General features: G+C 41.1%; 5 protein-coding genes across 11 annotated transcripts in view; 2 read left to right on the plus strand and 3 right to left on the minus strand.

Annotated features, from left to right (window-relative positions):
* The first annotated feature begins 868 nt into the window (after positions 1-868).
* LOC105276195 (putative neutral sphingomyelinase) lies at positions 869-3,837 on the plus strand. Of its 2 annotated transcripts, none has more exons than XM_011333628.3 (6): positions 869-1,166; positions 1,257-1,430; positions 1,682-1,829; positions 2,009-2,335; positions 2,425-2,530; positions 2,629-3,837. In XM_011333628.3, the coding sequence occupies exons 1-6, from the start codon at positions 1,120-1,122 to the stop codon at positions 3,018-3,020; spliced, it is 1,194 nt and encodes a 397-aa protein (XP_011331930.1). In that variant the 5' UTR covers positions 869-1,119; the 3' UTR covers positions 3,021-3,837. The 2 variants fall into 2 exon arrangements, with proteins under 2 accessions (XP_011331930.1, XP_011331929.1); XM_011333627.3 differs by having other exon boundaries at positions 871-1,166; positions 1,682-1,865.
* Positions 3,795-10,226, minus strand: LOC105276197 (rho GTPase-activating protein 26). 4 transcript variants are annotated; one of them, XM_011333630.3, is made up of 20 exons: positions 9,504-10,205; positions 9,185-9,342; positions 8,986-9,057; positions 8,744-8,845; positions 8,541-8,651; positions 8,359-8,463; positions 7,691-7,762; positions 7,328-7,394; positions 7,085-7,182; positions 6,914-7,008; positions 6,716-6,818; positions 6,555-6,654; positions 6,269-6,484; positions 5,942-6,047; positions 5,459-5,822; positions 5,091-5,289; positions 4,824-4,983; positions 4,682-4,738; positions 4,533-4,612; positions 3,795-4,462 (listed from the first exon to the last, which is right to left on the minus strand). In XM_011333630.3, the coding sequence occupies exons 1-20, from the start codon at positions 9,661-9,663 to the stop codon at positions 4,371-4,373; spliced, it is 2,517 nt and encodes an 838-aa protein (XP_011331932.1). In that variant the 5' UTR covers positions 9,664-10,205; the 3' UTR covers positions 3,795-4,370. The 4 variants fall into 4 exon arrangements, 3 of the variants coding, with proteins under 3 accessions (XP_011331932.1, XP_011331933.1, XP_011331934.1); XM_011333631.3 differs by having other exon boundaries at positions 6,716-6,797; positions 9,504-9,663; XM_011333632.3 differs by lacking the exon at positions 7,691-7,762 and having other exon boundaries at positions 9,504-10,207.
* A 199-nt stretch (positions 10,227-10,425) lies between these two features.
* Positions 10,426-13,378, plus strand: LOC105276196. The gene is made up of 4 exons (XM_011333629.3): positions 10,426-10,616; positions 11,234-11,677; positions 12,050-12,308; positions 12,714-13,378. The coding sequence occupies exons 1-4, from the start codon at positions 10,553-10,555 to the stop codon at positions 12,979-12,981; spliced, it is 1,035 nt and encodes a 344-aa protein (XP_011331931.1). The 5' UTR covers positions 10,426-10,552; the 3' UTR covers positions 12,982-13,378.
* Positions 13,379-13,394: 16 nt separating this feature from the next.
* LOC105276198 (frizzled-2) lies at positions 13,395-17,789 on the minus strand. Its single transcript, XM_011333633.3, has 3 exons — positions 16,659-17,789; positions 16,149-16,528; positions 13,395-16,015 (listed from the first exon to the last, which is right to left on the minus strand). Exons 1-3 carry the CDS (start codon positions 17,486-17,488, stop codon positions 15,477-15,479), a joined length of 1,749 nt encoding a protein of 582 aa, XP_011331935.1. The 5' UTR covers positions 17,489-17,789; the 3' UTR covers positions 13,395-15,476.
* A 468-nt stretch (positions 17,790-18,257) lies between these two features.
* Positions 18,258-23,874, minus strand: part of LOC105276201 (protein tramtrack, beta isoform) — a 42,310-nt gene continuing 36,693 nt past the window's right edge. The window contains exons 5-8 of one of the 3 annotated variants that reach the window (XM_026972504.1): positions 23,400-23,674; positions 22,859-23,134; positions 22,404-22,637; positions 18,258-21,634 (exon numbers count right to left, since the gene is read on the minus strand). In XM_026972504.1, the coding sequence (XP_026828305.1) occupies positions 22,485-22,637; positions 22,859-23,134; positions 23,400-23,674 (704 nt within the window). In that variant the 3' untranslated portion in view covers positions 18,258-21,634; positions 22,404-22,484. Of the gene's footprint in view, positions 21,635-22,345; positions 22,638-22,858; positions 23,135-23,399; positions 23,675-23,874 lie in introns of those variants that run through there. The other 2 variants (XM_026972503.1, XM_011333642.1) reach the window with 2 other exon arrangements.

The following is a 23,874-nucleotide window of genomic DNA, read 5'->3' on the forward strand; positions in this document are numbered from 1 at the left end:
GTGCTACCACGCTGTCGGCAAAAAAGCGCGATTTCGTATCAATTTTAAATTTTTGTAAGAATTTTAAGATAAGTATGGTTATGGAAAAAAGCGCTTATCAAGACACTTGATCACGCCTTTTAGTTGTTAAAAATATCTGCTAAACGTCTGTTTACTCCCATTTGCTATTGACCAAAAGTTAAATTAAATTATTATTCAGACAAATACAATTTATATAAATTAACGTTTCAAATGCTCCAGAATTTCTTTCTATTTTTTTTCTTTCAAATAAAAAAAGGAAAATGTTTTGAAGTATTTGTAGCGCTAAATGGACAGTGGAGCAAATGAAGGCTCGCAGCGAATGAGGAAATCGTATTCGAGAATCGATTAATCGATTATAGAGCCTGTATCCAATAGCAGAGAGCCAATAGTAACACACACGTTTGGCAACCGGATTCTAGGAAAATACTTAAAAATTCCTATCCGGTCACGTGCAACGTAGAGTCCTAAATAATCAGAGAAGCGCAATCGGCGTCTCACTTGCTGATTGGCTGACCGCCATGTTGAGCCCGTAATACATTCTGTTGGGAAACTAACTGCAATCGGTGTACTATAAGTGAGAAAAAATATATTTATAATATATTTATGTTATTTTCTAAAAAAAAATATTTTAGATATCTCTGAGACATTTTTGAAACATATTTCTATTAAAAATAACCAAATGGACCAGATACATAAGCTACGTTGTATACAAATAGACATCTGCGGGCCCAACATGGCGACCATGGGAAGCATGGAGGGGGTAACGATTGCGCTTCTCTTATTATTTAGACTCTAGTGCAACGTGCCTGCGCCTTTTTATCGCGTAGTCTATGGGGAACCCTCGATTATTCAAGCTATATCGATAGACTTGTTAAATCCGGCGATATACGCACGATTGAAGAATGTGAAGAGACATCGAGCGAGCGAGTTCTTTGTCCATTGTTTTCTTTTTCCTTCTATCTTTTGTACAATAATTTAATAATAATTCAATGTAGAAAGGCATGAGAAGCGAGTCGCACTGCGCTATTCTACGATTGAAGCCAGTTCGTGTCGTGTTTTGTTCCGCCGCGATTAAAAACAGACACGTCGGCAGCAATTATGTCGACGAACGACACGTCAATAAGTATCCTGACGCTCAATTGCTGGTGAGAGAACGCTCGCTACGCCCAAGACTTCATTATTTTCATGAACATTGCGCTAATTACCTCAAATTCACGTTTTCTTTTCCTCCTCAGGGGTATACCGTATGTTTCGAGAAACAGAAACCCACGGATGGCCGCTATCGCGGACAAGTGTGCCAGTAGGGAATACGACGTGATATGTCTGCAAGAAGTTTGGTCCGTCAATGATTTCAAGGCGATCAGAGCAAAAGCGCAGGAAGTACTTCCCTATTCACATTACTTCTACAGGTAAACCACGTTGTAAATCGATGTAACTTTGGTAAATGTTTACTGTGACCTTCTCCTCTTAAATTTAGATAAAAATATATCTCAATCGATGTGTTTTCGCGTAAAAAGAAAGGTTCGAGAAGAGAAAAGTGCCCTGCAAAATGAATTTAAGAGGAGAGGGTAAAAGTAAACATTTATCGCAACTTTATAACAAATGTATCTGGATAATTGCGGGAGTGTTTGCTAAAGGATGTCACATTTCTTTTCTGCAGCGGCGTCGTAGGATCTGGAATATGCGTCCTGTCGCGGTATCCCATTTGCGACGTTATGTTCCACAGGTGGCCGTTGAACGGTTACGTTCACAAAATCCACCATGGCGACTGGTTCGGTGGCAAAGGTGTCGGCCTATGTAAAATCAAAGTTCGCAGTATGAATATTAATATTTATATCGCACACGTACGTCTATACAACGCACTATTTTTCGTTACTACTCTCGTAACTCAATTATATATTTTGTATATCGTTCATTTATTTAACACGTAACGATCTGCGAATGTGCGAATGTCCGCCAAATATTACCTGTCGTTCTTACCTTGTAGTTGCACGCGGAGTATAATCGGGAGAATGACGAGTACATGGCTCACAGAGTGCTGCAGGCATTCGATACTGCTCAATTCGTGAGGATGACGAGCGGAGGCGCGGACGCTGTGATACTCGCCGGCGATCTTAATACTGAGCCGCAAGACTTAGCGTACAGGATCATATGTGGCGTCGCCGGCTTGACGGACGCGTGTCCGAACAGCGCGAGTCACATAGGGACCAACGAATGTGCCAACAACAGTTACACCAGCTCAAAGCTTGCTCGCAGGCGGCCGGAGGGCAAGCGCATAGATCATGTCCTGTACTTGGGTTCGAAAACCGTTAGGGTAAACACTCGCCTCACGCACATGTGTAAAAAAAACAACATTGGCGTTAGTCATTTAATCACGCACGTTGAATCATGACAATTTCGCAGGTGGAAATCGCAAATTTCCAGCATCCCTTGCCAAATCGCGTGCCGTACAAAGATTTTAGCTACTCGGACCACGAGGGTGTTATGGCCACGCTCAAATTCACCAACGGTGAGTCGTACATCCGTCCGTCTCATGTACATACATTGTTGTCGTATTTATCTTTCCGGAGGCCGGTAGGTAATTCGAAAGCGTACGTTTGCTCGCAGGTGAACACGACACAAACAGTCCAAATGTTACGGATTCCTTGAAGGAGGCGATCGAGATTTGCGAGAACGCGCTAAGGAGCGTACAACGCCAGCGTTTCTGGTATCTCTTGTCAGGCTGTATACTGTCGATTCCGTTACTTTGGTCCATCGGATTGAATTGTCTGAACACGTCTCTGGGCATCGACATCGGTTTGAATATAGCACGTATCTTTCTGACTGCGATACTATGTTATACCCTGTTTATGAGTTCGATATGGAACAGCGTGGAGAAGAACGCTCTGAAAGCGGGCTGCTTGACCATAGAAATTTATATGACGCAACTGAACAACGATCTGCGCGGAAACAAACCTTCCAAAGTTTCGTTTCCGCACCAAACAACTTGCGCGAAATAATATTGTCAATATCAGGATCGATTGAGCTCAGACAATAATTTTTCTTTTTTTTTTTAAGAAAAGTTATGTTACGTGTTCGTTGATGTGGAACGTTGTGCAATCTATGTGCGTATCCAGCTTTTGTTTCCGCTAAACACCAACCTTGCGCGAAATAATATCGCATTGTAAGATCGATCGAGCTCAGACAATAATTGCATTTAATTTTTTTTTAAGAAAAGTCATGTTACGTGTTCTTTCATGTGGAATGTTGTGCAATCTGTGTGCGTATCCAGCTTTTAAGACTTTGAGAAGAAATGATGTCTTGTTTTCTTGCTTTTGTAACTTCCCTTCGATGTTACGCGACTTCTGTGAAATGAATCTTAAAATTTATGTTGCGAAACCACACACCCGTGTTCCTTACGTTTCGACGGGAGATCGCAATGACTTTAGACGCATCTTGAGCATTTACATATGCTACAAGTGTCGATGGACACTCACGTAGCAGTACGACTGAATAATAAACTACACATATCATTCCGTAACAAGACAACGGCACTGTGGTAACCTATCCTGATGCAGTATTCATGCTTCCACGTAGGCAAACTGAATCGAAACTGAATTTTGTTCGATCAAGTCTTCAGTCTTTCACGCGCTGTCGCGTCACGTTTTTTTTTTACTGCGAATTCCGCTTTGTACTGCTACATTGAGGCTAAGATAAAAAATACCGAAATGAGCACCCACTATTTAATAGACTTGCGAAATTTTCTATACTTCTACATACTTAACATGTATATATATCGTATTATATATATATATATTTTATTATAATACAATAGTATAAACGAATGGTTATTGCCTTTTCTCCTCCCCTACAAATCCTCTACAAACGACGTGCGTGCATGTGTGCGTGTGTGTATATATATATATCGGAAATGTCACTTTGTATAAATGTATTCAAATGCATCAGATATATATATATATTAATTCTATATGATCCTTCTGCACATATACATCTCACTTCTTTCCTATATATATTTATAAGCGATTATACAATTATACAATTATATATATACAATTTCTCTCTCTCGATATACAAGGAGTAAAATGGCTTCTAATAAATAACGCTCATACGAGTGTGTATGTATATATATATATATAATTGACTAAGCAGCATGTAGCCAAAGAAAAACTGATACAATAGTCACGTATAAAACGCGAGCGTCGTTCGTCTATCACGTTGCATACCTCTCGTGAAATCCCTGTTTCCGATGATGAAGCCAAGAAAACGACTCGACTGAAACGTGCGTGCTTTGTAGCAGCAAAACATACGGCCACGTTTATCTCAGGCACTCTTTGGTGTTCTTGTGACACTTAGGGTAGCTGCTCGACATAATTCTTCGGTACCAGTCCCGTTTTGCCGTTTAACGTGCCCTCCAACCAACCTGGCTCCAAGGAGGCCTTGACTGCAATCACAAGAGGCTGTTACCGATCTTCTTCCGTACAAGAGTTTTCCTCCGTACGTACTTGTCTTACCATTTGTGATGATTTGATTTGGTTCGAACGACAACTCGCCGTCGTTTTCCGCCAAGCACGCGTACAGGGTTCGCACTCGCCTGAAAATTCGTGCGGATGACAAATTGTCGCATTCAATGAACCTCGCGTATAAACAATAACTGACTTACCAGATTCCTGGCACCTGACCGGGACTCGATCGTCCGCTACTGGGCGACGTGTTGACGCTACACGGAAAGTAGCACGATTAGAAAAGCGATAACAAGAAGTACACAGTTATTAATGAAAAAAGTGGAAATCCATCTCTCTTACGGGCATATCGACGACGAGTTGCTGCGTTGCGGGTAAGCCGTGGCGTAGTGCACGGACATCATGGTGCCGCGTTTCTGTTTCACCGGTAGCTCGCTCGTGAACGGATGAGGATCCGACGCGATCGATTCGCTGGAACTGCTCGTATTGCCACCGCTAAGGACTGTAACAATAATGTAATTCTCAGTTCAAGATACGAATATTGTTCTACAATATTATATTAAATTATATGTTATATTAAATAACGAGGAACGTTAATGTTAACAAGACCTTTGTCGGCTGAATGGTACATGAGATTCGCGTTGGTCAATTTCATGCGGCCGCCACCACCACGCCCGTCTAGATACGACGGTATGCGGTGACTCGTACTATCGAGATCCTCGTAGTCCCCGTTATTCCTTTCGTCCATGGTGGACGATTTATTAACAACTGGTAGAAGCTGGCCGTCGTAGTAGGCTCTGGTTACAAGCTGCGGATACACACACACACACACACACACACACACACACACACACACACACACACACACACACACACACATTGCTATATATAGATAACGATAAACGGATTACGGAAATACAGATAACGTATTCGATAAAAAATCAGACAGAGCCAACGTTAAACGCTCGACAACTCACATGTGTGTGTGACGACGTGGGCGTTACCGTCACCGCCGTGTGCGTGGGATATCTGAGATATGCCGTGCCGTTACCCGAGGAGGAGGTCGGGACTTCCTCCGTTTTAACGCACTGCGATTTGCTCGCGACGACGGCAGCTTGCGACGACGACGACGATTGCGCGGCTGCTGCGCGCAGAGAATCCTGAGGCGGCCCGGCGGTTATTCTCTCGCAGTTCTCGATCAGTATCTCTACGACGATGTTGTAGAACTTGATGTCCATTATGGAAGCCACCGTTTCCTCCTCGGGTCGCAACAGAGTCGGACCGAAGCACACCGCCAGGTTCCCCACAGTCATCAGGTTCTTGTCACTTTTCTTTGCCACACTGAAATTCCGAACGAACAAGTGGAATATAGTTTCGGGCTACGGTTCTGTGACTAGAGATAAACAATCTAAAAATAAATTGAATTCCGAATAATAAGCGTGTGTAAAATTATTTCTTACCCGCACAGATGAGTAATAAGACGCATCAGGATGTTAAAATTGGCCTTAGGCAATCGATAAACGAGGCTATGTATACTGTTTATCCGAGCTTCCTTCGTCTCCTGTTCTGTTAAACGGCACAATACAAAATTAGGATGGAACATCTTCTCGTTTAACATTACTTAACGTTAATGAATTGTGTCAAAAATGAAATCATCGGAAAGAAATGCAAAAAAATTATTATTGTACAGAAAAAAACAAATTGCCGCGTAGAATCTCATCGATCAGCGCAAACAGATATAACAGCGAAAATAAAACAATATGTTTATCAAGAATACCTATACGCACTCGCAGCTGTAATGAAGCTGGTGTAATATCGGTAAGTCATTAACGGCAACGTTCTCAGGTAAGTCTTGAGCGCGCTGGTAATGGTTTTACTCTCCCACTCGAAGCGGTCGTTCAGATTGAGCTTGTCCATTTTTCGCTTGTCGAGTCCCATCGTCAGAAGTTTGTTCACCTTCGATGCGACGCCGACCACTCTGTACAGGCCCTGCTCTTCGAGTCCTGTCGAATCGAGGCGATTATTAAATCAGGCAGCTCGATTAATTCGCGAAAGAAAAAGATTGCGTGTTACCTCTATCTTCGAGCGCGACGATGCACTTGGTCACAAATGTAAAACCGGTCTCATCCAACGTTGCGTCTTCAGACTTCGCGGAAGAGCCCAATCGACAGATCTGAAAAATATCCCATCGGTTACGCGTGATTCTGCTCGTGAAAGGTAGAGGAGACACTCACAGGTTCCTTCCCGTCCATGGCGTCCATCCACAACTTTCGATCCTCCTCGGAAAGCGCTTGGAATGTGTACGTTACGTTAGGTCTGGAAAAACGATGGAAAGACCTTCTCAATCGTCGTATTAGATTTAAAATAAAATATTTTGTAATCGAGATCGAGATTTTTGATCGTTTACGTAGCAGAAGTAAGATTTAGCTTACTTATCGACAGCTGTGACGTCGAAGCAAAATCTCTTTTCAATGCTGTCCGATGTTCGTCGTATGCAGGTGGCAAGCGTGAAGGTTTCCTTGCTGCTCTATCGAGAAGATATCGAAGATTATTTAAAAAATCTTTGCGATATGTTTTCACGTACTAATCGATTTTTCACTTACAAATTTCCCCGTGAGCTGATTGTAAGGGATCATAGTGAACTCCTTTTTGTCCTTTTGATATGTGCAGTACTGCTTCGTCCATGTTGTGCCAAACGCTTCTGCAAAGATTGCACGATTCTTAATGATATGTAGCAATATTTATCATAAAATGGATTTATCAAATTTATGGACCTGAGACTGCTTGAACGCAGTCTTCAGTATTCACCGAAATTCTTATAACACACTTATTTATAATGAACTTACTCTTCTCCATTAAGAATAGATACCCTTCGCGCGAATGCAGTTTGTTGAGACCACTTTCTACCGCAGACTAAGAAAGAGAGACGAATCGATGAATGAAAAGGCATACTTTTTATGCAGTAGCAGTGTAAAGCCGTTACTTCATGAGAAAATCCAGAACAAACAGAACTATTCATATGCTTAACTTTCCTCTTGCAACTACGTGATAAACTAATGTTTACTGTAACATAAGCTATGAGACGACGTATTTCTACCGCTACATCGTTATTTACAGGACTATTTCGGCAAAAGGATAATTTTTACTGGATAATCAAGAAAAAGTGAAAACGCAAAGATATGTGAGAAAGAATATTCCTAGGAACGTACCTTCTTCATGTCCTTCATTTTATTCATAAGTGACTCGGTTTTATCCCGGGTAGCAAGGAAATTCTCTCTAGTCTTGTGAAACACACGCACACACACAAATAAAAATTGCAATTAGTAAGCTCTTAGTTCATGCTGTGTTATCAATCCTAATGTAATATGTATATACACCACACGATATTACACCACGCGACAATTTAATCCGCGAGTGTTGCACGTTCGATACTATGACTCTACGACCAGGCTCGGAATTCCAAATGAATTCCTGAAATTTTCAACGAAACTAATTCTCAATTAATTTGGCGGATTTGTCAGTTATTAACTCGTCTCTTAACACGTGCGACACATTGGCTAGCTCAAGCCGGAAACGAGGAGAAACCACGAGTGATATTACTGTATTAATGTACTGTAAGAGCAGACACGTATCTACGTGTTAGTGGTGCTTGACAAGATCTCTCTTTGCAAACAAACACACAGCGACAACGACATTAAAAATGTAATTCTATTATTATTATTATTATTATATTATTAATATTAAATCTGTCAACAACAAATATTAAAACCTGAAATGAGTATACCAAGATGTACAGATAAAATACTTCCTTAAATATACTGTTCAACGTGTGTATATGTCAAGCAGTTAGAAACGCGTTGACAGACTAGTAACCAACCTTCTGAATCTTTAATTGCAGCTCTGTCATGTAAGGTTTAAAATCTTTTGCAACTTCATGGCCTTGATGATAGAACGTCAACCAGCCGAACATAAATCCCAACAACTAGAACATTTTACGTTGCACTATGATTATGTGGGCGCTATGATGAAAGATTAAAATTAATCTGTTCGTCTCATTACCGTCTCCACGAATTCGAATTTTTTCCGTTCCTGAACCTCTTGCAGTAAAAACACGTATTCTAAGCTAGCTTGAGAGAAGTGTCGTTCAGCCATCTCCAGCGTCGCGTCAGCCTACGCACGCACATGCACGCACACGATATCAACTAATCAATTATGTAAAATTCTAATTAAAGACACTAATCTATGAAAAGCACGAGATATACCTCTTGCAGAACGTTATCTTGTTTTTTAGTAGATAAATTCAGGTAACGCTCCTGACTTTGGCAAAACTTGATCGTCTGCTTCTCGAATTTCTTCTTGCCATCCTGAAAGAAATAAGAATTGCTAGATAAATTTTAAATTTGGAGTTGTAAAAATATATGGTATTTGATACGAGACATATACATAGAGAAAGAAAGATAATACAATATAAATAAAATATGAAATATTAAAAAATGTATAATACCTTAACTCCTCCAATATGTTCCTTCCTAAAATTTTCCAAAGGCAGTATGATCTGATCATACGCTCGTTCCAACTGAAACAGAAAAAATTGATGTTATTATTAATTGCTCTCAGAAAAAAACAAAAAACAATGTTTTCCCATAAATTACTGAAATAAAGTCTGCATAAATTATGCTTTTCTTATAACTAGCATTACTCACCATACGATCTCTTTCATCCTCTATAGACGCAATAAGCTTGCCAAATTCCTTCAAGCTTTGAGATATATGAGTCTCGTCTTCGGTTTGACTCTCACCGATGCATTCGAAGCTAAAATTCTGCAACGTCTTGGAAAAGGCTCTCTGCGCCCTGGACAAATCTGGAAAGGTATCGATAAACGTTACATTCAAATGTCTCACGATCGACGAGCATCCAGCACGCGACTAACTCGATGATCAACAATGAGAGATAAACAGCTGTTGCAAAATTCGCACATTTTCTCACACTTTGAAACGACAATGCAGTGAACGTGGAACTCACTTTTTGCGGCCAGCAACAAATCCTTGACCTCTTTAACGAGCCGCTTGATCTGCTGGCTGGTCTTTTCCAATTCACGCTCGTGATAGTGGAGATTCTCGCGGAAGTACGGGCTGTCGGTCAGGCAATCCGTAAACTCGAGCGGTTTTAGGCCAACACCCATTCTCGTGCGTTTCTTAGGCAGACGCGGGAGTCATGTGAACACGTACACGCGCGCGAGTAATCCGCGAGTAATCTAGTCTGTCAACCTCGTTGGACCGCGATGAAGCGCGCGATCACTATCATGTCACTGCGGTATTATTCGTGCAGATTCGCGCACACTCGCCATCATCGGGATGCAATGTGTCTAAACACCCTTGGCAGTTTACCGTCTTCACGTACACACTACACACTCGACACGGGTCTCCCAGTTCGATAGCTCAGCTCGATGGGAGCTCGATCGAGATGATTTGGCAATAACACCGTAAAATTCGCGTTGCTAGGTTCATCTCTGGAGTTGAAGGCGGATGAAAATCGGAAGCGACATGTGTACCTGTCATAAAGTCTCCTAATTCGCGATCGCGATATGATAAAACAGACTCCGCACGGAGAAACGTTACGTCGAGGACAAGGAGGGATATAAGAAGAAAGAGAAGAAGATGAATCAAGCGTAAAAGCACGCTCACATGGGCGTGGGTAAAGCAAATTTCATACGCGTTTAGAAAACTCGGTTCAGCGTGAAGTTGGCGCAATAAGATGCTCCGACGATTGCACGCGTCTTGTTTTGTGAACGTGATATTTATTATCTCATGTTTTATGAGTTAGGACGGATTTGCAGTCCATTTTTATAACAAGATAGTAATAAGTCTTTTGATACTAATCCAGCTATCTGATTGGCTAAGAAATATCTTGAGATACTTAAGATGACAGTAACATAAAAACAAACTATGAATACCGTCTTTGCTTCCATTAGTGGAGCAGTCGCTTGCAAGCCTGTGAAGGTCTTTGATGGTATCGTTTGATATTGTTTTAGAGTGTTTTAGAGTACTTTAGAGTGTTCGAATTCAAAGATCATGGCATTGTCGAGAATTAGCTCGTCGGAAATTCTGAGCGCTTTGACCAGCGTGTCACGCGGAGGTAAAATTATTTTTACGAAAACAGCATTTTCTCTGTATATTTTGTTTCGTAGGAAAATACCCAAACTTGCCTTAAAATCTGGTACGGTCTGTTGCTATCCTCGAGAAGGATGGCTAGATGGAAAAAACCAGAAAAACTGGATATGGTAGCACACTTGTTGATCCAAATTCGCTAAGTCATCTAATGATCAGAAAAATTGATTTTCTTTTAGAATTAATCGCAAGTTTTGGGAATTGTTTGGTATATTTAGGTGTATGGTAAATTATTATTTAAATTGGTTTTATCCTTTGCAAATTGACAGGAGTTCAAAGTGTATTACCACTTACCTTTGGAAAATTGCTGTTTTCTTTTCATGTAATAGTCTTAATCATCTAATCGACATTCTAAAGGCTACATCAGTACCTTAGAAAAATTATATTATTAGAATATAAAAATATCATAAATATTTATAAGAAATTTATGGTATAATATCAAAATCATACAAATCATATATCTCATTTGTACCTTAACTTAACTTCCACGCTATAACACATTCTATCTTCTTATTTTGTCCTGAACAATATCGTAACATGATACAATGCAATGTAATAAAATAATTCAACCTTTTTGTTAAACAGCATCTGCATCTTTAGAGATACAATGTGCAACGCCAGCAGCGATGCACCGACTGCAGCATCCACTGCACCTGACGAGTCAGTGTCATTATCCGAATGCACCAACTCTCGATCTGCCAAACAATGTCTCCAACATATTCGCGAACGAGACAGGCCGCTTTACTCCAGAACGTGCTCGTGATATCTCTCTGTATGCTGAGAATGGTGGCACCGCTGTCTCAGCAGCGAAATCTTCCGGCTTCTCCAAGATCTGCATCGACAGCCACGTGGATTCGTACGATTGCTTCGGCGCCGTCAGCCTAAACGCCACAATGCAGAGCAACGTGCCCAAGCCCTACTCGTCGCATGGCATGTCCACACACCTCAACATGCCTGGTGGACAATGGTCCCGCAATTTCAAGTATATCGCCGAGGACATGCAGCGTTCTCATTACCGCAAGCTGTCGCGTAAGGACGACCTTTAGATGGAATCTAGGGGGTAGAGGTGCTGTTCCCTTCTCTGACTCAGTTCTTCACATCTTTTACATCTTTTCCTTGAGTTTGCTCTCTGAATTGGACAATTTTGGTACTTGGGATCCAAGGATCACACTAAACTAATAATATCTTCACGATAATCTCACAAAAATTCATGAAAAAGTTTACTCTTTCTATGCTGATTAATTGCATTGTTAACATTGAAAATTTTATTCAGCTTTCTCACATGTTTAAAGGTTTTCGAATAAAGTTTTTATTGATTCTTGAAAAATAAGAAAAATAAGAATGAATTTTTGCGATTGTCCGTCGCCAGAGATTCACACGAGGCAATTATATGTCGCTCAGGTACTGCAACTAACGCCTTCATAACGAACTCGCTTTTACGAGCGACATTTTCGTCGACCAGTAACATCCGAATGAGCTATTCGACTGATGCCTCCAAAGTGCCGAAAGACTCGGTGAAGGATCAGGTGGCGGCAAAGACAACCATGTCGCAGAAAGATAGGTTTCGCATAATGTTAAAAGATTACGGACGCGTCCTCCTCGTTATTCATATCACTGTTTCGTTGCTGTCCCTTGGTACTTGTTACGTGATAATCACAAGGTCAGTCGTATACTGAGACTAAAACAGAGCTCAGAAATTGCACACTTTTAGATCATCAGCTGAAGCGCAAAGATCTGTTAAATAACTGAAAATTACGTGAAGAAGAGGTTTTGTTTAGCGAAAATCCGATACTTAAATATTGAAGATCAAAATAGGAAATGGATCGATTTCAAATTTCAAAGTGTGCAGTTTCTGAAATGTCTACATACATTGTAAATACTCAGATCATGGCTTCACATGGTTGCATACACACATCTCTTTTATTAATATCAATGTTAACACGCCGTTTCCTAACTCTTACTATTATTATTCTTATTAACTTCGTCTGGGTAATCGTTTACTTTTACATTTTATTTTTAATATCGAAAAGATCTCTTCTTCAATGATACGGATTTCTGATTTCAGTGGAGTAGACGTGACAAAGTTTGTGGCAACGATGTGGGGAATGAACGAGAAGCTGGATAATGTACTGAAAACCTCGACGGACTTCGTAATAGCGTACACCATTCATAAATTACTCGCACCTGGCCGATTTATGTTATCCATGGCCATAACTCCAGTCTGCGTGCGTCGTCTGAGGAAGCTCGGCATTCTCAAAATGCCGAACGTAAAAAAACCACAGGTACAACCGCAATCATCTACATCGTCATCGCCACCTGCGTCTTCGCGATAAAAAAATTATTAAAAAAAAACTCTTGATGCTTCACATCTTGACAAGAAATCTTAAGGTATGATCCGTCACAATGAAACATGCGGAAGTAATGATATCAGTGAACAGGAATCAGGGAATACTTAGGCAATATTTCGTAACATTGGGTGCAATACTGTTTCTAACATGTGATTAATTATATTCACTTGGGTAGCTTGTATAAATACGGATGAATTGATATAGTTTCGTCACTGATCGGATTGAGGCACGTATGAAACGATTATCTTTTTTTTTCTTTAGTACATTAAGCGTTTAATATAATATAATATACAAGAGGTGCAGGCATTTTATATTTATATGTAAAAATGTTTAACAATTTTGTAAAAAGAAATTATTATCTGTAAATAAACGTTATGCGATGAAAACAGACCACTTCATATATATGCATCTATTTATTATATAAAGAATATAGTGATCATAATTTACATGTCGTCATGTGTGATATCTCGCCTAAATACATATGATCCATATATATTTTTCACGTGTGCTATTATATATACATAAATATATAATAATCACGCGTATCGCAGCACAGAATTCTCATACACAAAAGCTCGGCAGTTTCAGTTGGACGTATCTCACGATTTGTTCGCGCAAATTTAATTATGCATAGGAAACGCATCGTCACATATGTGTGTGTGTGTGTGTATATATGTACAGAATTCTTTAAAAATATATTATAGTACATGGTATATAGAATTAAAAAACATGTATAATTATATACAATCGGCGTTTTAAACTTAAAGCCTAGCGCACACTTCTTACAAGCTAATTCTTACATAGTAATTCTCGTTGAGAATTTCGTCGAGACGCGGCCTTGACATTTGACATTACCGTTGAGTGACGATAAATTCATCGCGCTTAAAAAGCAATAAAACAAAAAATTATCGAAAAAGAGCCTTAATAAGTATAGATACAAAAAGAAATTTTCGGCCGGCGTAAAGCCATTTAAAGTTTTCGCTTGAGTATTATTGCGTTCTCTTCCTCGCTTTTCGCGTCTCTAAAGTTAAGCGTAATAGATCTCAGTACGTCATTGATAAATTCAGATTAGGAAGATTCGGCAGTGCAAAGTATGATATACGTATAATAATTGATCATCATAATCTGCTTGATCTTCAGGATCTTAATCTATGCAGCAAATTTACGATTGAGCGCAAACTGGGGCGCCCAAAGTCTGTCCTACATTTATCGATACAAAGTGTAACAATATTTTCTTTTTTATGAATACGATTGTGCGACTCTCTCGATGGATAAGAACACATACTCAACATGTGTACTTTTTACACACATTTCTGACAGCAATTCGTGTACGACAGCTTTGAGCGCGTCGATTAATACGCTCCAATTAAACTTGCCATCAGATCTAAATTCTCTGATTCACATACGAGATTCTCGAATCTGTTTAGCTGCTTTAGAACCCCTGATTTATTTGTCTGGGCGTTTGAGCACTTCCAACTTAAATGTAGAAAATCGAGTCGCTCGTAAATAGGGACGGGATTACGCTACTTAAAAACAAATGTCATCTAGTAATACTTTGAAACTGATCGACCACACTTAGACCAGATACTTTACAAAGAACCGTGAATCACGCGGTGGATACATAAGAGATAGAGAAAAAAAACTCATTTGGCACAGCGCACGTACAACGCTACGCGCTTTGAATTATTCATGAGAAAACGACGAACGTAACGTGACGCACATCGTTGCAACTTTGATTCTTAATCAGTTTGATTGCTATTGATCACTGGTTCCTTAAAGCTAGAGAGTATAATGTAATTAATGGATAATGGATGAGATAAAATGTAAAAACTTTAGCTTTCCTGATGTCGATAATAAATTACAAGTTTTGTTGATCCAATCGGAACGGATGTACTGATATTATCCGAATTGATATGCAATTCGAGAAATATCACTTAGAATCGTCATTTTTAATTCTTACGTAATTTTTCTTACGAAAGAATATAACACTGCAAATCTGTCTACGACTGTGCGATCGTCTTAATGCATTGGATTAACCGGAAAGTCCGTGGGAATTGTTTAGCGAAATTCAAACGCAACGCTTTGCGTTAAAAAGTAATATTGAAAGTTTTGCATTACCGGTGCGGATCTCTTTAGCAAAATTTATACGCAAAATTATATTAATTCTTACTGCGAAGTTTTGCGTTTAATTTCTTAATATTAACAATTAATACAGAATTTTGTGTTTAATTTTACTAAAAAATTCGCACGAACTTTTCGGTCAACCCAATATATACGCATTCACTGTCATTATAAGACGCGCGATAGCCCAAGCATTTTTCTCCTGAGACAATTATTTCGTTATCTCCTTAGCTGCACGAACATCTAGTCGCACGAAGACCTATATATATATATGCTCTCAAGAACAATGAAATGCACATTGTGATTCTCGTTAAAAAAAGGAATATATAAATCTTCGTGAGGAAATGTAATTGCGATTCTTAAACGTAAGCCTCAGCTCGATGACCTCGTATGTGATGGAAGAACTGCTGCCAGCTGGTAAGGGTTTTCTTAGACCATACCCAGAAGCTGCTAGTGATACCGACGATCATCGCCATGAGGTATTTGATCATGAAGACCTCGAATTCAGGTCTATGACCGAGATCGCGGGTACGCTCACCGACCGGACACGGTAATGAGTAGAGAGACTGTGGGACTGGCCGCGAACACATTTCCATGTTCCACGTGAGCATCCACTGATCGAAATACGCCTGCTCGTAGAAGAGGCAGGCGATGACGATCAGAGCAGGAACTATGTACAGTACGGAAAATATACCGATGCGAATCATGAGTTTCTCAAGCTTGTCGGTTTTCGTGCCGTCGTGTTTCATCACCGTCCGTATACGGAACAGCGAAACGAAGCCCGCCAGCAGAAACACGGTGCCCAGTAGAAGGTAAACGCATAGCGGCGCCAGCACGAAGCCTCGAAGAGCCTCTACATTCCAGAGACCAACGTAGCAAACACCGGACAGTATATCGCCTGTGGAACAAGTGCACATTGTAAGAAACTGGAGCTCATGAATAATTTAATGGAATCTAATATGACAAAACTGATGCAACAAGCATCATTTTAATCTTAAAATAAAATCAATTAATATATTTTAGCATCTCACCTTCCACTTTTCCCATCGCCAGGATAGTGACGGTCTTGACAGCTGGTGCAGCCCAGGCGGCTAGGTGAAAGTACTGCGAATTAGTCTCGATCGCCTCGTGCCCCCATTTTAGTCCGGCCGCTAGGAACCATGTGAGAGTCAGAATGACCCACCAGATGCTCGATGCCATACCAAAGAAGTAGAGCACCATAAAAAGTACCGTGCACAGCTCGTGCTTGGTACCTTGGGCGATCGTCGATGCCATTTGCACTCGGATACCTATGGGTGGTGGGAACGGCTCTCTACAAGCTATGGAATTACCCGACACCCAGCCGATCACATAAACCAGCGCCACCATTAAGTAACACACCGACAAGAAAATGATGGGTCTTTCTGGGTACCTGCAGAGAAATTTAAGGGGAATTAATGATCTATTTCATTTGGATTTGTGACAAAACCTTGTTATGTCATTTAATAATCGCTTGTTAGAAATCTATCAAACTGTCAAAAATATGTGAGAAAATACTTTACCTGAACCTATCTGTGTCAATCAGAAATGTCAGGAACGTGAAGAAACATGATGCGGCACATATGGAAGCCCAAGTGCCAACCCATACTCTTGAGAATCTTCTTTCTCGCTCGGTGAAGAACATTCCATCACAGGGTGCCCCGCAATCCTGCTCTACCTTGTCGCCAACCTTCAGCGAGTATCCTAATCCATGGGGAACCTTGAAATGAACTGGACAGACAAAGCCAAAGTCTCTGGCACCGAGAGCAAAGCCGCTGCTCCCACCATTGCCATACGATTTCGGCCCCTCGTTCCAGGATGGCTGGAACTCTGCCACTGGTATACGAGGCGGTGGGTAGACCGGTGCAGCTGGCTCTTGGGGTGTGGTGGTCTCATTTGTGCCCACACATAGCTGCTTGCCATCGTTCTCTGGCATCTTGGCGCAGTCCAGGGCCTCTGGCCACGCAAAACCGAAGCTGTTCATCAGGCCCTCGCAGCCGGACCGTGCACTCTCGCACAGGGATCGACACGGCGGTATCGCCTTCTCGATGATGGTGCACACGGGCGCGTAGACGGTGCACAGGAAGAATTGCAGATCCGGACTGCACTTCATCTTGACCAGGGGCGCGTACTGGTGCACCTCCTGGCCGGCGTCCTCCTGCTTCTGATGGTTCATCAGGTTTGGCATGATCGTCTCGTTATATGGGATGTCCATGCACAGATTGATGCTGATCGGCTCGCAGCGGCCGTGATGCGCGAACGCGTTGCTGCTGTCCAGGGCGGTGGAAGAATGTAGCGCGATAGTCGCGGCCACCGCGCCGGACAGGATCATGATCATCGCCGTCCACGGCATTCTTGTTCAGACTAGCCAGCCTTGTCAGTTAGGCGTACACACTACTCGGGCTGTCACTGGCTGTCACACACTCGCGATCAACGCCGGCTATTTACGTGGAACATTACGAGATTGCAAATATGCATGTGCACACACGTAGGAATATGAGGCGAGGCGACAGTGATGGAGAATAGTGGGTTAAAAGTGCTGATAACGGTGGTGCTACTAATGATAGGGGATGCTACGGACGCTCGCAGTGGAGCGGTGTAAACAGCGAACGTCTCGAATGAGGTTATGGTGTATTCTCACCGCGCTAGTGCCAAATGCAACGAGATCCCGGTACCTAATGGGAGAGTCCGCTTCCTAGGGACATTTTCAGGCTCGCGGTTTTCCTTCTGTGTTAGTCTTGCTTTATGGTCGCGGGAATTATTGAATTTAAATCAACTTTTGATGAGACTGTAAAAATCCGCGGCTAACTTCACAGTCACAATCTTAATCGAATTCGTTAGCGCGACGCGCGTTATTTGCTTATTAATTGTATCGATTGGCGATTCAAGATTCAACGAAATTTCGCGGAATGAATGTTTATATGTAAGTAAATGTGGAATACATGATAAATAATGTAAAATATTATGAGTTGACGTAAATATATCCGAAAATGGAAACTCTGAAAAAGATAGGCAGTTACGGCAATATGGCGACATTGTTATTCAAGGTTGGATAATAATCCTGTACTTTGACCGGACTATAACTTGAGGATCGAAAGAGGTAGACAGGCAACGAGGAAACAGATCGGTCGATTTTGATTTTATTTCGTTCCCGACACATAATGCACAGTTCGTCCCGTTAGTCCTCGCCGACGATCGTGAGTACCATAGTCTTCCTTTTTTTATGCTTTTACAGTGCGTATACGTACGCCTTACGCTTCTTACAGACGAGTCGCATTTAAACGGGCGCTCGCGCTCGCTACGCTATTTACAACGATAATCGTCGTAATGTTTTTACGTAACGCGAGCTGCGTATCCTCAAAACCCGTTATCCCCGAAATCTGAGCGACAATGAACTGCATTTTAACGTGTGCGAAATTTTTCACATTCCGATATTCTAAAAATAAAAAGTTTCCATCTCGATATTCTAAAAATTCAAAAAGTATAGGATGTAACGATGACGCAAAATGTTATAAGATGTTTTTCCCGAAACTATCGAAAATAACAGCAAAATAATCTTATTTATTCGAGCCAATGTTTTGTAAAAATATAAAATGTTCTATTATATTTCTTAAAATTGAAGATATGTAACAAATTTTATCATACAGAAAATGAGATTTTGATTGAAAGTTTCATATCAGAGACAAAGCGGATATTGGAAATGAGTGACTCGTTCAATAATCGGTATACGTGATTGAGGAAACAGTGCGCGAGTCGCCCGAATCGCAAATTACGCCACGTTATCGTAAACAAATAAATAATTTATCTCTTCGCACGAATGTACTCCCAGCTCGCACCAAGTTGCACTCGGCTGCAGGAGCTCAGCCTTCTTTCACGTGCTTACAATTAATATTATTTAACATTTAAGAATCATTATGGAAGATTGAAGTGCGTCCACTCATGTCTGCCTCCCTGTTTAATTAATCTGATTTAATGAAATTTTCTGAGAGACGAAGGTTCTCAATTTCTTCAGAAAAACAGGAAAAATCTTGTAAAATTAATTTTCTGATATTGAGAATTAATTATTTAAATGATTATTCCGTTTCAATTCTTTCACTTTTTCTTGGAGAAAGAATTCAGAGTTTTTTTTCGTGCAATATAAGACTGTTGAGAACATATAGTAGTTTCTTAATAAGGATTAGAGACTATTTACAGTAACGCGATATCATGGAAGACGACTGATATCAATTTTAGGAGGTCCAAAATGTTATCGGTGGTACCGAGTTACTGATAAGAGCGCAAGTCATTCTCGTTATGTGATTTGAGGGGAAACACTCTCTAATCTAACAAGTTCTTTTAATTTTAGAATCCTCTAGCAATATAACACGATAAAAATTCTAATCGTCTACAGACTTTTTTATTGGCACGATGTGGAACGACGAGTTTTAGAGAAAATCGAACGCACACAAGCTTCTCATGCATAAACTCTAAAATGGTATAAAATATTTTATCTGTGTGTAGTTGTATATATTACTCACTGTTTCACTATACTTGTGAATAATGCACTCGTTGTCAGAAGTGCATAGGAAATTTTAGGAAAACGACTGGAAGATCATCTGGCAAACATCTCTCTCTTTCCAGATACTTTTAAAAATCCTAAAAAATAGTATATAACAGACTTTTCACGTAACTCATCGTACGTATATGAGATTCTTCTTCACAATACCCAAAATCCGTATACTTTTACTTATTGTGGAATTAATAATACTTCAGCAGATTGCGGCATGAATTTAATGACGCCTTATTGATTCAAATCTATATATAATTAATTTATAGAAATGTAAGGAAGATAGTGATAAAATCCTTTAGAGGGAAGACACGCGATCACAAACGCAATTTTCGCGAAAATCTATAAATATATTCATTCTTAATATAGATTCCTTTTCATCTTTCAATGTTAATTTAAATTATAATTAAAAGGGAGGCAGGCAGAGGCCGACGTTTTTGTTTCCAGAGCTCGAAAGTTCTCCGCTCGTGCGCGTCGCTTCAGTTTAGTTACGCTGCTGCTATTTGGCAGCAGTTAAGATCAAAACGCGATCGTGCAATTCCGCAAGTTTGCGATATAAATGATTGCGATGATCGCGTTTAGAACCAAGAGCGGGGCACGGATACGAACTGCGAAATCGATACGCAACGTGCACGAGCGCGACCATTCTCTCGTACGCAGCTGCATCCACCTGTACATGATTGCGCGTAATATCCGGCATGCAAAGTCAGAAGAAACACCGCCGCAGCAATTACGATTTGATTGCAACGACCGACGCGTTTCTACGCGTGTAAAGGAAGCGCGCGTTCGCATTCCTCGTTTCATTCGTGTCTCGTTAGCACCAAGCTTAAACTACGTAATCGCGTATATTCTGTAAGTGTATGATTTTTCTGGGCTGCCCCGAATTTATTTATTACGGGGCACGTCCCATATACGTATGTCGTTGCGCGCGATATTCTTGACATTCGCACCGTTCGACGACGCGCGCGCGCAAGACAAGATAATAGAGATTAAAATACTTTCGAGAGATTTCTTCGAAAAAATGGACAGACTTTCTTGGAATATTTCAGCGAGATTAATACACGAGCATAATGCGTCCGTCCGGCACGCGTTTGGCCGGCTGGCGCGCATTATATCATACTTATTCATACGTCATGTGCGTTTAATCATAAAATTCCACACACGCCCGAAAAAAGAGACTGCGATCCTTAAACTAGTAATTAAAATAGATAATTTCGCGTCAGAAAATTAAATACTAAAGATAAAAAAAAGAGATTAAAATATTTATACTTTCCAAAAATAATTTTTCACAAATGTGCAAGATAGGTTTTACAATTATAAATGTTCTCTGAGTCCTTTTCGAGATGTAACTTTGCAATTAAACGCACGCATAGATATATTCGTCTATCTATCTACCCATCTATCTATCTTTCTATTGTTCCACTAGCGACACTAATAATCGTGTCGATCTAACTATACGAATGCGCGAATCTACACCTTCTGCGTGTCTTCACGGGATCGCATTGTTTGCAATAGGGAGAGCGTACGTAATCGAAAAGGTGTTAATAAATTTAAATACTAATGTCCATGTGTGTCGGTAAGATATTATGTATTTAGTATATCAGAAATAGAAAAATGTAAAAGGATTTAAAATCGACTTGAATTATTACTTTTATGTAGATTTCTATTAATCTCTTTTAACATGAAGAAACTAAGTCCTTGATTATGCTCTCCTGATTATCGTGTGGACACACAGAATCGGTGGGATCCAGCACGTCACCAAAAATTAGCAAAAAAACGAAAGATCGGTACGCATACGGTCGCATTTGTTGAGCAAACGATCGCCGTGCGCCTGGGAAGATATACATTTGGCACTGGATTTTCTCTCTTTTTCTCTTACTCCTTGGAAAGCCCTTCGTCTTTCTCTTGTGACGTCGCGGCACACAGGGAACTCTCGACTACGCGATTTTGGATCTATAGAAAAAAATTAAATGTAATAACGAAAAATACGGTTATTGAAAGAGAAAATTACTTGTTAAAAATTGAAGGGATCTAAAGAGTCTACGAGCGAGTATCTACTTTTAAGAGTTCTTACTTTCTTACTTCGATATTGCTTATCACTGTTGCTCTAAAATACAGATTTTGCATTAGAAATCAGCTAATCGAGAGTCAGCTCGGAAACTGCAGTTAATTATGGCATCTCTATTATCTCTAAGTTTGATCAGTGTTTGTCTCATTTATTTTGATTTCACTCCTCAACATTGTTTTGTCCTACTTGCGTCGCTGAAGGATTGATTTTAGGTACTCGGGTAATCGAGAGTCCGTCGTGGCTCGCTGATACGCCAGGAAAGAAAGTGTTTCTCTATTTACAAGTATCTTTTCGCAATGACATCGTAATGATCGCCGTCGACGTTCGCCGGCGGTGCACAGCCGGCCGGGAAAAAATATACGCAGCCGTATCTCTTAATTTACATCACCCGAACGACAACGCATTCGATTATCAGGAACGTATCTTCTTCGCAAACTCCGAAGACGTTCGATCCTCTCACGGCCCTTTCCCTTCCGTCGCAATTTCCTGTCGTATTCGAACCACTATGCCGTTTTCTCTACGTGTGTCGAAAATAAAGATATCGATATCTATATATATATATATCTATATATATATTTATATATATATTTATATACGTGTAAGAAAAAGAAGAAGGGAGGCGCGTCCAGCAGGGCCGAAGAGGATCGATCTTACTCTTCGGGATCACGAGGAGGGCCTCGCCCGACGATGATATGGTTGCCCCACGTGGAGGTTGCCGATGCGGCCAGCTTGGCCTTAGCTGTTCATGATAGTGGACCTCCTGGAGTAGCCGCGCCTCGTCATTGTTTCACCCTGCGCCTCGCATTCCCGCTTCACCCGGTCGATTATGTCCGCTACGAGTTTCTCTTCCTTTTCTCGTTGCTGCTCCCAATCTGGACCCTTGCCAATCTGCATCGTCGCCAGGTTGATATCGAGTAAAAGGGTAAAATGCTTGTTAGTGTAGAAGATATTGGAGACAAAATTTGTTAATTTTAATAAAAATAATTTTAATAAATATTTGTTAACATAAACATTATTATTTGTTGAGGGAGATATTATCTCGAGCAAATATACAAAGCAGCGTCAAAAAGTTGTTTGAAGTATCAAAGTATTTCTCCTCAAGTACTCACATCGGAGGTCTTGCGCGGTTTCTTGTTAGCGGGTTCCTCGCGGTTCTCGTCGTTCTCGTTGTCGGAGTGGCGGGAGCTCACGTGGCCGATGTACCCCTTGCGTGACTTGAAGAACGCGTTACAATTCTGGCATTTGAAGAGCGGCGTCGGCTGGACCACCTGGGTCGCGACGTGCAGCTTGTACTTGTGCCTGTACCAACGGGTTCGCGACGGTAGCACCTCGCCGCACCACTTGCAGACTACGGAACCGTCGTTTTGAATGAGGTATTCCAGCAGCTTGGAAAACAACGTTTATTGGTGTTTTTTTTTATATCTCCTCTCATTCCTTCCGCCCCCTCTTTCTCTTCATCAATTTGTCAAAATTTATCACAACATTCCATCATGATCGTGAAGCCAAAAGCGAATTGTTTCATTTGTCGTTGATTACTTATTCATTGCGTTAAGAATCCAGACAAAGGATTTACGGTTGAATTAGAATTCCCATTAACTAGCTATGCATTCTCTTTATTCGTGCAAAACGTACGCGTCAGCAGCAACCAACCTGCTTCCTGACCTGTTCCGGTTCGCTCTCGCCGGCCTCCGACTTTGGTAGCAGAAGGTCGGCTCGATCCTCCTCCGCGCGATCCTCCGACAGGAAGTGGACGCCGCTGACTACTCTCTCGGCCTTGATAAAGGTGCTAGCTCCAGTGCCCTCGTCGTCGCCGCCACCACGGGTCGCCGAAGACGACGCCGACGAGGCGGGCGCGGCGGGTGACGACGGCGACGATGAGCAAATTTCAAAGGTGATGTCGCTCGGCAGCTGCGGCAGCAACTGATCTACGCCGATCGCACATGCAAAGAGAAAAAGATAGACGGCTAAAGTTAGACGTCATCGGTGGCCCGCGGTAAACAATGCCACGAAGAGCTGATGCGAGGCTCTTGATGAGGCCAGAGAATATTCTTTTTCTTCGCTGAAAAAAAGATCCAAGGATTTCGCTCTGAGGAAAGGTCTTATCTTAGTTAAATATTGCTACAGT

The sequence above is a fragment of the Ooceraea biroi genome, chromosome 9 (assembly GCF_003672135.1).
Source record: "Ooceraea biroi isolate clonal line C1 chromosome 9, Obir_v5.4, whole genome shotgun sequence".
In the NCBI taxonomy this organism is placed as follows: domain Eukaryota; kingdom Metazoa; phylum Arthropoda; class Insecta; order Hymenoptera; family Formicidae; genus Ooceraea; species Ooceraea biroi.